At 42.5% G+C, this 16100-nt stretch overlaps 1 protein-coding gene across 1 annotated transcript in view; it reads right to left on the reverse strand.

Moving 5' to 3' along the window:
• GRK6 (G protein-coupled receptor kinase 6) overlaps window positions 1-16100 on the reverse strand; it is a 97032-nt gene that overhangs the window by 66487 nt on the left and 14445 nt on the right. The window contains exons 2-4 of the mRNA XM_040344448.1: window positions 15245-15340; window positions 1204-1316; window positions 1045-1122 (exon numbers count right to left, since the gene is read on the reverse strand). Of these exons, the coding sequence (XP_040200382.1) occupies window positions 1045-1122; window positions 1204-1316; window positions 15245-15340 (287 nt within the window). The remainder of the gene's footprint in view (window positions 1-1044; window positions 1123-1203; window positions 1317-15244; window positions 15341-16100) is intronic.

The raw sequence follows: 16100 nt of genomic DNA on the forward strand, positions 1-16100 counted from the left end.
AGTGTTTAAAGCTTTCAGGCGCATTTACAGGTGTCAGGAGCTTGGGCGTTAGTTCAGTTCATTGGCCAGAACAACAATTTATTCTGGCCATTGAAATTAATTACTCTCAAGCACTAAACGCGTCTAGGTGCGCTTAGATGAGTTTAGCCTTGTCAAGTGTTTTTTCTGCCATAACTCTGCTGCTTCTGGTTGCACTGGCAGATATTTCCCAGCCCCCCCCCCCCCCCTTGCCGCTAAATTCTGCATTGATACATAGGCTAGAGTAGAGTTTGGATGCAGAAAAAAATAAAAAAAATACACAACACAACACACACACACACACACACACCCCTAAAAGCAGCTGCACAAACATACAGTGTGCATGATGCCTTGATATTAAACCAATCAATTTCTTTGAGTGTCCAGATCTGCCCCTGACAGAGCTCTGCATTATTCTGTTTTTTCATTGGCGATTAGTTTTACCTTGAGCCTTCAAGACATAATGTGTATTTGATGTACAATAAGAAGAACCATCTATATAACAGATGGAGGTCACTTTGAAAGAAATTCGTACCAAGACGAATATGTAGGAGCGGCACTGTGGACTTTTTTTGAATGCTTGCTGCACGTCAGAGAGCCAAAGTATTCAAAGCACAAGGAGCATAGAAACTAAATATAGGGAGACCAAGCAATACTTGTTTGAGAATCCTCCCCTGGAAGCAGTCAATCGGTAATCATTGACTGAATGCCCTATTCAGTGCAGTGAAGCCAATTTAGAAAAAAAATAAAAAATAAATAAAGAGAAATACAGTACTTGTACCCGAGTAACCCAGACATCTAAAAACCCTAAAAAAGTTGCGTTTAAACATGGTCAATAAGGATATTTCAGACTATAAATATCCTAGTGTATGTTACTTTGACTACAAGTCTGTTTTTTAAAAATATTTTTGATAAATTCTTAGTTTATCAAAAACTCACAAAATGTTCATAACCATAAGGTATATAAAAAGGTCCTCCCAAAGTTTTTGTTTACCTGGGTTTTCTTAATATGCTCCAAATTCTTACCGTATTAGTGAGGTATTTTTGAATCAGTAGCTGACCACATTCTTTCCGCTTCTCGTCTGGAGATACTTCATACTCAGTCTTAGAAAGAAAAGTAATAATGAGGTTTATGGCACAGAAAAACATATAACCTGCTGTATAATGTGAATATAGCACTCTCACCACAGCATCTAGGAAGTGGACACAACGCCACAACTCTGGCCGAGTCTCACAAAATTGACGGAAGAGAAGACGTCCAATGGGTTGACGATCACAAAGACTGTGATAATCGTGCTCTGTAGGACACAGGAATACATTCATTTGTAAATTAAAATTTACCTAGCAAATAACGAAATTATATTGGGAAGGTATGTATTCAATGCTGACAGGCAGACATGTCTTTGTTAATCATTAACTATGAGAAATCCAAACCAAAACGTGTTTTAGACTAAAGCTAATAAGATTTGAAAATAACAAAATATAGTAACGAACATCTGAACTTGTCAACTAATCCTGGAAATATATATACAGTGAGGAAAATAAGTATTTGAACACCCTGCTATTTTGCAAGTTCTCCCACTTGGAAATCATGGAGGGGTCTGAAATTGTTATCGTAGGTGCATGTCCACTGTGAGAGACATAATCAAAAAAAAAAATTCCAGAAATCACAATTTATGATTTTTTAACTATTTATTTGTATGATACAGCTGCAAATAAGTATTTGAACACCTGAGAAAATCAATGTTAATATTTGGTACATTAGCCTTTGTTTTCAATTACAGAGGTCAAACGTTTCTTGTAGGTTTTCACCAGGTTTGCACACACTGGAGGAGGGATTTTGGCCCACTCCTCCACACAGATCTTCTCTAGATCAGTCAGGTTTCTGGGCTGTCGCTGAGAAACACGGAGTTTGAGCTCCCTCCAAAGATTCTCTATTGGGTTTAGGTCTGGAGACTGGCTAGGCCACGCCAGAACCTTGATATGCTTCTTACAGAGCCACTCCTTGGTTATCCTGGCTGTGTGCTTCGGGTCATTGTCATGTTGGAAGACCCAGCCTCGACCCATCTTCAAAGCTCTAACTGAGGGAAGGAGGTTGTTGCCCAAAATCTCGCAATACATGGCCCCGGTCATCCTCTCCTTAATACAGTGCAGTCGCCCTGTCCCATGTGCAGAAAAATACCCCCAAAGCATGATGCTACCACCCCCATGCTTCACAGTAGGGATGGTGTTCTTGGGATGGTACTCATCATTCTTCTTCCTCCAAACACGGTTAGTGGAATTATGACCAAAAAGTTCTATTTTGGTCTCATCTGACCACATGACTTTCTCCCATGACTCCTCTGGATCATCCAAATGGTCATTGGCAAACTTAAGACGGGCCTTGACATGTGCTGGTTTAAGCAGGGGAACCTTCCGTGCCATGCATGATTTCAAACCATGACGTCTTAGTGTATTACCAACAGTAACCTTGGAAACAGTGGTCCCAGCTCTTTTCAGGTCATTGACCAGCTCCTCCCATGTAGTCCTGGGCTGATTTCTCACCTTTCTTAGGATCATTGAGACCCCACGAGGTGAGATTTTGCATGGAGCCCCAGTCCGAGGGAGATTGACAGTCATGTTTAGCTTCTTCCATTTTCTAATGATTGCTCCAACAGTGGACCTTTTTTCACCAAGCTGCTTGGCAATTTCCCCGTAGCCCTTTCCAGCCTTGTGGAGGTGTACAATTTTGTCTCTAGTGTCTTTGGACAGCTCTTTGGTCTTGGCCATGTTAGTAGTTGGATTCTTACTGATTGTATGGGGTGGACAGGTGTCTTTATGCAGCTAATGACCTCAAACAGGTGCATCTAATTTAGGATAATGAATGGAGTGGAGGTGGACATTTTAAAGGCAGACTAACAGGTCTTTGAGGGTCAGAATTCTAGCTGATAGACAGGTGTTCAAATACTTATTTGCAGCTGTATCATACAAATAAATAGTTAAAAAATCATAAATTGTGATTTCTGGAATTTTTTTTTTGATTATGTCTCTCACAGTGGACATGCACCTACGATGACAATTTCAGACCCCTCCATGATTTCCAAGTGGGAGAACTTGCAAAATAGCAGGGTGTTCAAATACTTATTTTCCTCACTGTATATATATATAAAAATAATCCTTCCCCCTTTCCTGTTCCCGTAAAGAAGTGTTATGAGCAAACTCACATCTCGCACATTTGTTTTGGTCACATGCATTTTGACTGACCGGCTGGGCTAAAAACACAAAGAGGCTGCTGGAAAGTAATGCCATTAAAAGCTCAATCCAACGGGTGGGAAGAACAAAGGGCGAGTGAGGACGTCTAGAAAAGTAGAGGCAACAATGACATTTGATCTAAAAGAGCAGCTGTATAGACTCAAACATTTCCAGTGTGCCATCAACATTCTGCAGGTTGACATGCATCAAAAGTTTCAGAGGCTTGTCCACCTAAAAGTACATTTCGATCCATTAAATGCTTAAAAGTGGTATTAAATCCAAAACCAAAAATGCAATGTATTGCAGCTTACCAATCAAAAAGCCCTGGTTCACACTGGTGCGACTTGACATGCGATTTGACATGTCAAATTGGTGGCATTTGCCGGCAATGGCACCATCCTAATCTGTGCGATGCTGCATCTGCAGCTTCTGTACTACTTTTTGTAAATTCGGGCTGCGATTTACAGTGACATCTGTGCAGAAACCTACACAGATGTCTCTGAAATCGCGGTCGAAATCGGGACTGACAGGCGGGCGTGAACTCGTGCGAGGTCAGCTGAACTCGCACGGCTTCACTCCCGCTGCCCAGTGTGAATCTGGGCTTCGGGTCCATGCAAACTGGCTTAAAAAAAAATGCTGCTTCTACAGGAAAGTTGTATGTTTTGCCTGTAGAAGCAGCTCGGTGTTATCCTGTGTCTATGCACATTAGGACATTTAGAGGTATAGGTTAATGATCAGAGACTGTAGATCGAGTACAAAACAGTAGATGGTCAGAGACTGTAGATATAATACAAGAAATGGTCGGAGTCTGTGGATATATACAGTAGATGGTCAGACTGTAGACATGCTACGAGAGAATGTCAGAGACTGAACATGCTATAGGAAACTGACTAGAGACATATTGTATTATATGAGCCTGGTAGAACAGGGCAAAAAAAAAAAAAAAAAACTCTTTGCAGCCTCCAAACTCCTTATAGACACTCTGGTCTCAGTGCAACTCTGCACATATGCTTTTTCCAAAACTCTATCAGCTGCAACAACTAACATTTGTCATGATGAGACACAATGGAATACTATAGTATGTTGTAGAAATAATAAATATCCCCCCCATGTGTGCCTGCAAGGTCCTATTGTCAGCCTGTGACACATGCAGCCACACTTCCTAGGCTGCCCTGATGTACCAGTAGTGACATCACAAACACATAACTTCACCTATCTGGCTAGAGATCAGAAAGGAGCAATCTTGCAGTTAGGTGACATCTAAGAAAAAGGTATTTACTACATCAGTTTTTTCTGAAACTGAAAGCGATTAAAAACACCAGTGTTTACATAAAATTTTTAAGTGGACCTAAAGGCAAGAAGTGAAGATTGGCTATGTTAGAGAGAGTTTTGAAGTGTTAATGTGTCCAGTTCCAACTGAAACCTTCTTGACATGCGAGTGTGCCTAGGCACTCCCGTGCTTTCAGTATCATAGCTGTATATCTTCAGCGTGAATCTAAGGCACTGCTGCCTCAGACTGCAAGTCTAAAGAGATTTGAAGTGAGATTAATGATGCAGTTATTGTGATGCCCATTGTTTTCCTTGCTGGAGGCTCTGTCAAGAGGAAGCAAAATCCTGCCTCTACAAGACAGCCGCCTCCATAGAGAGAGACACAGTGCAGAACAAGGGGTGGAAAGTCTGTAATAGAGAAATGATCATCAGCAGAGAGACCGCATGCCATACTGATAACAGTCCTCTTTCTGCCTCATTCGGACACAGCTTCCAGAGTTTTGTTCCTCTTTCTCAAAGCCTTGCATCTCTCAGTGACAGATGATTTGTATATTTTCCAACACACGTTACATGGAGTCCTACTCTTCCTCTGGGATTTTCACAGATTTTCCAAAGTGGAGAATGCAGGTGGTCAAAAAAAGGACACCATAAGATGGTGAAAACACCCTCAACACTGGACAGAACAGAGCTAGGTATTAAAACCGTCATGCCTCGTACACACAACCGTTTTTCCTCGGCAGGAAAACATTCCCTCCCCCCCCCCCCCCACCAGGATTCCTCTTAGGCCTGCCTTGCATACACACGTTCAGGCCAAATCACGCCCGTCCAAAGCGCGGTGACGTACACCACATACGACGGGACTATAAAGAGGAAGTTCCATTTAAACAGCGCCACCCTTTGGGCTGCTTTTGCTGATCCTCGTGTTAGTAAAAGTTTGGTGAGAGACGACTCGCGCTTTTCAGTCCGTTACAGAGTGAGGCATGTGCCATCTCCATTCCGAGCGCTTGTTTTACCAGAACGAGCTCTCCCGTCTCATACTTGATTCTGAGCATGCATTCCCCCCCTTGGGAAAAGCATACACATGGCCAGTTTTCCAGACGAAAAAAAAAAAAAAGAACAAAAACATGTTTCCTGTCGGGAAAACTGCAATGGAGCATACACATGGCCGTTTTCCCAAAGGGAAAACCGGTCGTGTGTACGAGGCATGAGATATCGCCATTGGAATACGCAAGGAATAGAATAATCTAGTAAATATCGCACCGCATTCCATCTGCAAAAGAAATGCCACTTTTAGGTGGACAGGTTCTTTAATACAGTGTAAGGAGCAATGGTGATCAACAAAATACAACAGGAGGTCACATTTTGCCAATTCTGAGCAACAAAAGATGGTTGTTAAAGATTTCTGCCCATTATTTACCTCATCCAGTTTTTCACAAACTAAAGGCTCTACCTTAGCTGTCAACACATATACAGTATAACCAGTTTGGAAGGGAGCCACTGACAAGTATGTTTCAGGATTGTGGGAGGAAACCCACATACACAGGAAGGACATGTAAACTCCATACTAGGGGTGTTGAATATAATCGTTGCATCGATGCATCGCGATTCGGGGGCCCCCGATTCGGCATCGATGCATGTGACCCCAATAATCGATGTCGGGTGACGTCATCCCGACTTGCCCCGCCCCTCCTGGGAGAGCGCTCCGAGCGCGTCTAATAAAATACTCATTTTGCAATACATGCCGCTATAATACACTATATGGCCACTGCTGCATGTACTTTTTAAAATATACAGCGTTTCATACTTGTATTGCTGTCTGTATTCCTCTCATGTTAGCTCCGGCCCGCCTCTCACCTCCTACGTCTCAGCCCCGCCCGCCTTTCTTCTCATCGGATAGCTATAGTACAGTCGGTGGGCGGGGCTGAGAACTCCCACTGACGTCGGGAAAGAGGAGAACGAGTGGTGAGAGGCGGGCCGGACAGGACAGAGTCACATGTGCGGAAATATAGAGAGCAGCATACCTACACAGACAGAAACGAAGGTATGAGAAGCTGACTGTATATATTTTAAAAAGCACATGCAGCAGTGGCCAGAACGGCATGTATTGCAAAAAGGGGATTCTTAGTTACAGCAGTATTCTTTCTCCTCCATGTGCTCTGTGTTGACATTTCTCTGGTGTCCTAAGTTCGCACATTCCATTGTGTTAACTCCTAGTGTGCTGGAATGTGCGAACTTGGGAAGCCAGGAAAATTTCAACACAGACAGTACAGGGAACTTGCTGTGAATTATAATCCATCCAGACCTCCCAGCAGCCACATTTGTATATTACTGTACCCTGTAGTGCACTAATCACTTTTTATAGTGGAGTTCCACCGCTTTTTAGTTTAGTAAAAGTCAGCAGCTACCAAAAGTGTAGCTGGTGACTTTTATTAAACCAACCGACACTTACTTGTCCCACGGTCCAGCGATGCGGCCGCACAGAGCCCCATACCTTTCCCCGCTCCTCTCCTCAATGCCATCATATCTACTGTGGGCACCTGGCATGGAGGGGCGACAGAAGGAGTCACCTAGGAAGCCAGGACAGGAAGTCCCACTAAAAAGAGGACCCTCCCCCCCAAAAAAAATGATATGCCAAATATGGCATGTCAGGGGGCGAGGAGTGCTTAAAGGAGAAGTTCCACTTTTGGGTGGAACTCCACTTTAAGGGAGTGAGGTTATTTTTATTTAAAAGCAGAGTTCAGTAAAAAAAAAAAACATTAAAAGTCAGCAGCTACAAAAAAAAAAAGTGTATCTTCTGACTTTTAATAAAAAGACACTCACCTGTCCCACAATCCAGCGATGTAGCCACCCGAACACTCCATTCTGTCCACTGCGCTGGCAATACTTCTGTGGGCATCCGGCTGTGACAGCTTGCAGCTTCACAGCCAGGTGTACATGTCTCACTGCGCCGTCCTGCATAGCTGGGCAATCTTCTGGAACCTGTGATGTGTCTCAGAAGATTGCGGGGAGGAAGGACTACCTAGGCGGCCCAAGCGGAAGTGAGAGCTCGTCGGTAATCTTGATGCATCGCCGAATCGAATCGTTGACCAGATAATCGTAATCGAATCGCGAGACCGGTGAAGATGCGCACCCCTACTCCATACAGATCATATCCCTGGTAAAGATCAAATCCATGACTCCAGAAAGCTGCAAGGCGAGAGTGCCGTTTAGCTACCACAACTAAATAAATACAAAATAATGATTTTCATTTAGCAGCTCTTCAGTATAAGACACTGACACCCTCACAAAAACACAAGCAGTACAACTATAACTAGGAAAACAAGTTACATTTTCCATAGATTTAATCTCGACTTAGATCAACAAACATTTCCAAAATCTAGGGCTGCAACTAACGATTATTTTTATAAATCGATTAGTTGGCCGATTATTGTTTCGATTAATCGGATAATAGCCATAAAAAAAATAAAAAAAAATAGCATTTTAAAAAATTTGGGGGAAAATTTGTTGTTGGGCAGATTACAAAACACAAATTGCCACAAAAACACATCACATGCTTTTCTGCAGCTTCTCCATTAAAGTACATTGAACAAAAAAAAAAAAAAAAATGGCACAGTTTTGCGTTAAAAAGTCCTTGCCCTTTCCAAATACGCAGCAGCTGAAAAAAAATCATGGATGTGAATGTGTCCCATAGAAAAACATGTAATTGAACTGTAGTGTCTCTGCAAAAAGCACCAAAAAATAAATAAAAAAGGTGTGAACTCAGGCCTGAGATGTTTAGTAACATAATGGGGTTAAAAAAACAAAAATGTACATAAAGCAAATAATCGCTACTGTAGGGGGTTCATTTTTTTTACTGTGAGACAGTGAAAGTAATATTTACAGTAGCGTTTTTCTTTTTTTGTACTATAAAGGGCTCATTTTAGTTTTTTTTTTTAAACCCCATTATGTTACTGGCCGATTAATCGATTGTAATCGTGTAATCGATTAATTTCATAATCGATTAGTTGTCGATTAATCCATTAGTTGTTTCGGCCCTACCAAAATCAATGTAGCATGTAGAAAAATTAAAACACTTTTAAGTCTCCATTTTTTCTTTTAGTACATGGGTCTAGAGGCGGTATAAAAAATAAAATAAAAAAAAGGGGGATCTGAATACAAAGTACTGAGCATACATTTAGGAATAAAGATGTTACGCTACCTCCTTTAAATACGCAATCAATAACATAAATGTGTAAGAAAGCTAAACAATAAAAACTGTAATATACAAATCGAAATCAAAGTAATAGTGACATCCATAATAAGAATCACATAGCATAAAAGTCCATCTTTAGTGAGTAAGTTGTGTTATCAATAAATAAGCACGTGTCAACTCCAGTGTTCCCCCACCATTGCAAATCCAAGCCTCTTAGCAGAAGCACAGGACCCCCACCTAATGGCCTGTACACACAATCCGAATATCGTACGACAGATCATACAGCTTTTTTTGCTTAATAGTCGCAAGTAGAAATTTAATAGGTTACTAATGTCACGAAAATTCTCATATGACAGAAAAAAAAAAAATAATAATAATAATAATAATAATAATAAATAATAATAATAATAATATCGGAAATTATGTCTGGCATCGTATGAGGAAAATTTTCGTGCTTGTCCGATCGAATAATATCGGATGAACGGTCGTGATCGGCTCTGGAAATTAGTGTACACACGATCCGATAATCGTATGATTCTTCCTCGGACAATCGTTTGTCCGATATTCGGATTGGGTGGGAAAAAGGGAGTAGCCGCTCCAGGTGGGAACCCAGATGAATATCCTCCGTTGCAGACAACTCAGGTGCAGGCAATGCACCTAGCAAAGCAGGAACAAAGATTGTCTCTGGACAGCCGCACTCTGAAAAAAAATTGTAGCCTTTATTAAAAAAAGGACAGCACTACAAGTCACAGCAACATAAAATAAAACCCGACTGCTGACGCGTTTCGCACTGAAACTAGTGCTTAGTCATAGTCCTATTCGGATCGTGTGTACGGGCCATTAGGCTTGGTTTCCACTTGTACGACTTGTCCTGTGACTTGGGACTGAAATAGACCTCATGAATACAGAGGCATTGCTTAGAATCGCATCGAAATCGCTGCAAAAAAAATGCGGTAAAATCGCATAGAGGTTAGAAGTGCGATCTTGAAGCTCCAGACAGCAAACAGCCATGCTTAGAATGATAATCACCTCTAAAAAAAAGGTGCACTGGCCCATACCAATGTCCTCTTGTGATGAAATGCTTCAGGCAGAGCTTAGCAGGCCGACTTCCTCACGCATGGTGGCAGGTAGTGTTTGTATGTTTCACCCTGTTATTTCTTCCTATGCGAGTACCCATTATTTTTATAAATAAAATTTCACATTTTAAATGGAATTACTCTATGTGACCCGTTTCCTTCCTCTCCACAGTCTATACTTGATTTCTTTTTGCGGAAGCAATTATTTTAAAAGCGTGGCAGGCTGGAGATTCAGGATCACACTTACGCACTTATGACCTCTTATGTAAAAAGGTCCTGTGTTTCTGTTAAGAGGCTTGGATTTGCATTGATGGTCGATCACTGGAGCTGGCATATGCATTTCATTAATATTTTTCACACAGAAAACTCAGTGGAGATGGACTTTTATGCTATGCAATTCTTATTAAAGGCTCCCCCCTCATTCCTTTTTAGACACATTATAGTCAGGATGGCACTGCTTGTCTTCTCTTTGCTCCCTCATTGGCTGTGACCGACAGCAGAGGGAGCCAATGGCTTCTGCATCTCAGCCCATGAGGAAGAGAAGCGGGAGAGCCGCTGCTCTTGGGTAGGTAATATTACCAAAAGTATTGGGATGCCTGCCTTTACACGCACATGAACTTTAATGTCATCCCAGTCTTCATCTGTAGGGTTCAATATTGAGTTGGCCCACCCTTTGAAGCTATAACAGCTTCAACCCTTCTGGGAAGGCTGTCCACAAGGTTTAGGAGTGTGTCTATGGGAATGTCAGACCATTCTTTCAGAGGTGTATTTGTGAGGTCAGGTACTGATGTGAACGAGAAGGCCTGGCTTGCAGTCTACTCCAATTCATCCCAAAGGTGTTCTATCAGGTTGAGGTCAGGATAGTTCCTCCACCCCAAACTCACTCATCCATGTCTTTATGGACCTTGCTTTGTGCACTGGTCCAAATCATTTGTTGGAGGGGGGATTATGGTGTGGGGTTGTTTTTCAGGGGTTGGGCATGGCCCCTTAGTTCCAGTGAAGGGAATTCTTAAGCCTCGTACACACAATCGGATATCCATCGGACAAATCTGTGGAATTTTGTGCGAAGGGCGTTGGCGGTGAACTTGGTATGCATACAGACGGCAGAACTTTTTCAGCCAACATACACAAAACAAAGTGTTTTTTTAGCTCTTTAGTGCCACCCTTTGGGCAACTTCTGCTAATGTTGTGCTATGGTTAGCATTGGTTCAGAGAATGCGTGTTTGTACTTTGGATTTTTTTCCAACTGACTTTTGTTGTAGGCAATTCCGACAACAATTGTCCGATGGAGCGTACAAACAGTCAGATTATCCGACAAAACCATGCCATCACACATTTGTTATCGGAAAATCCATATCGTGTACGAGGCTTTAATATTTCATGCTCCAAACTTTGGGGATGGTCCCTTCCTGTTTCAACATGACTGCGCCCAAGTGCACAAAGCAAGATCCATAAAGACATGAATGAGCGAGTTTGGGATGGAGGAACTTGACTGGCCTGTACAGAGTCCTGACCTCAACCCGACAGAACACCTTTGTAATGAATTAGTGCAGAAACTGCGAGCCAGGCCTTTTTGTCCAACATCAGTGCCTGACCTCACAAATGCACTTGGAAGAATGGTCAAACATTCCCATAGACACTCCTAAACCTTGTGGACAGCCTTCCCAAAAAAGTTGAAGCTGCAAAAGGGCGAGTCAACTCAATATTGAACCCTACGGACTAAGACTGGGATGCTATTAGGCCTCATGCACACTGGACGCCAACAATAACGTTCTAAAAAAACGGCAGTAGCTTTGCAGAGCTTTTTAACGTTTAACTTTTTTTTTGGATCAAAAATGTTAAAAAGCGCTGGTGAACCACGTTTAAGCGTTTGACGTTAGAGCGTTTTTACAGCTAAAAACAGAACCTTTTTTTTTTTAAAAGCTAAAAAAACACCCCAGACAAAAACGGTTGATAACAGCCTGTGTGCATGGACACATAGGATAACATGATGGGGAGTAGAGAAAAATAAAATAAAAAGTCTGAAGCCAAAAACCGCTGCTGTAAAAACATCCAGTGTGCATGAGGCCAATAGATAGTTTAGGAAAATAAAAAATCTTCAGCCTTTGATTCACTTTGTCACCATATTATAATTCTTAGTCATTTTTATGCATTTATGTTATCGATTGCATATATATAAAAAAAAAAAAAAAAAAGGGGGAGGGTAGCGCAACATTTATTTGTAAACCAAACTCACAGCTCTGCAGGCAATTTAGCAGTTTGAATAATGTCAGTGTCAATCCACTTTCTGGAGTGCAGAGCATTATGGACCTGCAACCTGGGAAAGCTCATCAACTGCATTACAGGAGAAGCAATGAAATCAAATACAGGAGCACATTTAAAAACTTCCCCATGAACCTGTAGGGCCAGGGAAACATACAATAAGCCTAGGTTCACACTGCTGCGAATTCAAAATCGCGGCAAAATGCGCGATTTTACCGCGATTTCGCGGCCGCGATTTTGGCCGCAATTTAATGTAAATCGCGGCCCGAAATTGCAAAAAGTAGTACAGGAACTACTTTTTGAAATCGCAGATGCGGCGTCGCACTGATTAGGACAGTGCCATTGCCGACAATTGCCGCCGATTTGAGATGCGATTTGACATGTCAAATCGCATCTCAAATCGTTCCAAATCGTACCCAGTGTGAACCAGGGCTCAAGCCTTTTCCAAAGAAAGGGATTTAGGGAATGATAGACACATTGACATATCCACTTCCCTTAGCGGCAAATGTTAACTTCTACTCTTGACTAGGAGATGTTGAATAAGGTGTACATTTACACAAGCATTGCCCTGAAGCCTCCAGTTGCAGCTCCGACATCATCCTGTACAATGCAAGACCAACAGTACTGCATTCTATGGAAGGATGCTGGGGTCCCACCCACAACCCAGAGCATCAGGCAGTGGAGAAGTATCAGCTGCTGAGGAAGCAAGGAAAAAATGCAAGTATATCACATTTTCCAACATCCCCTAGACCAGGGGTCTCCAAACTTTTCTAAACAAAGGGCCAGTTTACTCTCCTTCAGACTTAAAGTGGTTGTAAACCCTTACAGACCACTTAGACCTACAGGTAAGCCTAGATTAAGGCTTACCTGTAGATACAAGAAATATCTCCTAAACCTACATGGTTTAGGAGATATTTGCAAAAGACATGCAGCGATGTCTATGGCGCATGCACCGTAGACACCGGCGTGCAGGTGCACCGAGCGTGCCGCTGCCAACGGCGATCATGCTGTTAGTGGTGGCACCCACGACATGCGCGGGAGTGACGTCATTGTGGCTCCAGCCAATAAAAAATTTTTTGTCGTTTTTCGGGTTGTAAAAAATGATCGTGTGTGGGCTAAAAGGACGTTAAAAACCTGCGCATGCTCAGAAGCAAGTTATGAGACGGGAGCGCTCGTTCTGGTAAAACTACCGTTCATAATGGAGTAAGCACATTCATCACACTGTAACAGACAGAAAAGCGCAAATCGTCTTTTACTAACACGGAATCAGCTAAAGCAGCCCCAAGGGTGGCGTCATCCGCATGGAACGTCCCCTTTATAGTGCCGTCGTATGCAAGTTGGAAAAACTTATTTTTTTCATGCCGAAAAATGATCGTGTGTATGCGGAAGAAGACTTCATGAGCATTTGACCCTTGCAGTGCGAGGGCCCCTTTGCAAGGGTATATTTTTTACTTGTATCCAGAGTTTGGCTTTAACCACTTGCTTACTGGGCACATATACCCCCTTCCTGTTCAGGCGAAATTTCAGCTTTCGGCACTGTCACGCTTTGAATGACAATTGCGTGGTCGTGCGACGTGGCTCCCAAACAAAATGTATGTCCTTTTTTCCCCCCCACAAATAGACCTTTCTTTTGGTGGTATTCGATCACCTGTGTGGTTTTTATTTTTTGCGCTATAAACAAACAAAAATAGAGCGAAAAAAAAAAAAAAAAAAAAAAAAAAAAAAACACACAATATTTTTTAGTTTTTGCTATAATAAATATCCCATTTAAAAAACATATATATATTTTTTCAGTTTAGTCCGATTCGTATTCTGCTACATATTTTTGGTAAAAAAAAAAAAAAACACACACACACAAACACACCAATAAGTGTATAGTGATTGGTTTGCGCAAACGTTAGAACGCCTACAAAATAGGGGATATAATTATTCCTTTTTTTTTATTATTATTTTTTTACTAGTAATGTTGGCGATCTGCGATTTTTATCATGACTGTTATATTACGGCTGAAGCATCAGACACTTTTGACACATTTTTGGGACCATTCACATTTATACAGCGAACAGTGCTATAAAAATGCACTGGTTACTGTATAAATGTGACTGTCAGGGAAGGGGTTAACACTAGGGGGCATCAAGGGGTTAAATATGTACCCTGCGAGTGAATCTTACTGTGGGGGGAGGGGGACTGACTGGGGGAGGTGACCGATGGTTGTCCCTATGTACAAGGGACACACCATTGGTCTCCTCTCGCTGACAGGACATGGAACTCTGTGTTTACACACAGAGCTCCACGTCCCTGGCTCTGTGACTGCCAATCGCGGGTGCCTGGCGGACATCGCGGCCGCCAGGCACGCGCATCGGCACCTGCGTGACGCGGAGGCCGGAGGCCGTATATGGACGGCCTCCCGGCAGATCAGAGCCACCTTGCGGCCGTATATAGTCGCCGGAGGATGGGAAGTGGTTAAAGTAGTTCTAAAGCAGGGGTCTCAAACTGGCAGGCAGCCCTCCAGCTGTTGCAAAACTACCCATTAGGCATTGAAAGGCTGACAGTTACAAGCATTAATCGCAGAGGCATGATGGGACTTGTAGTTTTGCAACAGCTAGAGGGCCACCAGTTCCCCCCCACCCCCCATTATACTTACCTAAGCCCAATGTCAATTTAGCACTGTGCATGAGAGCAGCATCGCTGTTCTCTCTCCTCACTGGCTTAGACACAGCAGCAGAAACTCTTGTCTCCTGCTGCGGTCAAACACAGCCAGTGAGGAGGAAGCAGGGACTACGGGCGAGTCAATGGACACGCAAGAAAGCCTTTGTGACTGCCCCCATAGCAAGCAAACTGCCAAGTTGCTATGGGGGCATTTAGAAGGGGAGGATCAATGCTGCCCTGTACAAAACCATTGCACAGAGAAGGTAAATATACCATATTTGTATTTTTTAATCACCTTTGCAAACACTTTAAAGTGTATTCTAACAAAACAAGGAAAGCACGGTAGATTTTCACACTGAAATAAGTATACATATGTGTACTACATTGCACGTAAGCTGACTTACACAGGAAGTGGGTTAGGTACCACAACAAGAGGAAGCTGCGCAACAATCTTAGTCAACACCAACTACAGAAGCTTTTTCGTCAGTTCTAGCTTGTGACATAACAAACGTGTCAAGGGTGAGCTGGGATGCAATAGACAACTCACCAATCGTACGCCTTAGCTCCTCACATTCGCTGATATGTGGAAACTGCAGCATCTGTCGCCATTTTTTGCTCTTTCCTTTTCGGTTTCCCCCACCACCTGGAAATAAAAACACGACACCTGTCAGGGCCAATCCAGCACAACAGGTGACAAGCAGAGTGCGTAGGCAAATTCCTGAACTAGCTTTGACTAGAGTTTCTACCAGATTTAGCAAAATACTATCAACATGCAAATAAAAATGAAAATGATTCCAAATATTGATTTGTCCTCTAAAAACACGAAACAAAGTAAAGTGTCTCACGCACTACACAAATTCTAAAACAACATTTTCAGCTTGAAAAAACACAAAGCTTACCTTTGCTGGTGAAAGTGTAATGAAGGGACAAAAATAAGAGACGTTCCTAAAGTCTGGAAGATTATTTGTTCAAAATAAATTAAAAAAAAATCACTGATTCATGTAAAAATCCCAACATCTGTCTGGAAAGCATATCAGTAGAATGGACTGAGGGGGTGGGGATTGATCAATACTAATGCACAGCAAGGCAGCAGTAAACAGGAGCAGCGAGACAGAATGTGCGACGTTAGCTGCTGTGACAGAATGGGGGACATTTATTTACCAACTAAATTAGGAGACACTGCTAACTGAAAGGCAGCCTGATTTGCATTTTATAAAGTCCATTTGTCTGTTTGCCAGCCCTGCTGCCCCGTACACACGATCGGTTTTCCCGGCGGTAAAAAGTCAGCCGGGAAAGCCGAGAACCAGCTCGGCAGCTTTTCCCTCCTACACACGGACGGTTTTCCTGGCAGGAAAACTGCCATGAGAGCTTTGGCCGGGAAACCTGGCCATGTGTATGCTGCA

This window comes from Rana temporaria, chromosome 3, assembly GCF_905171775.1.
Source record: "Rana temporaria chromosome 3, aRanTem1.1, whole genome shotgun sequence".
Taxonomy (NCBI): Eukaryota; Metazoa; Chordata; class Amphibia; order Anura; family Ranidae; genus Rana; species Rana temporaria.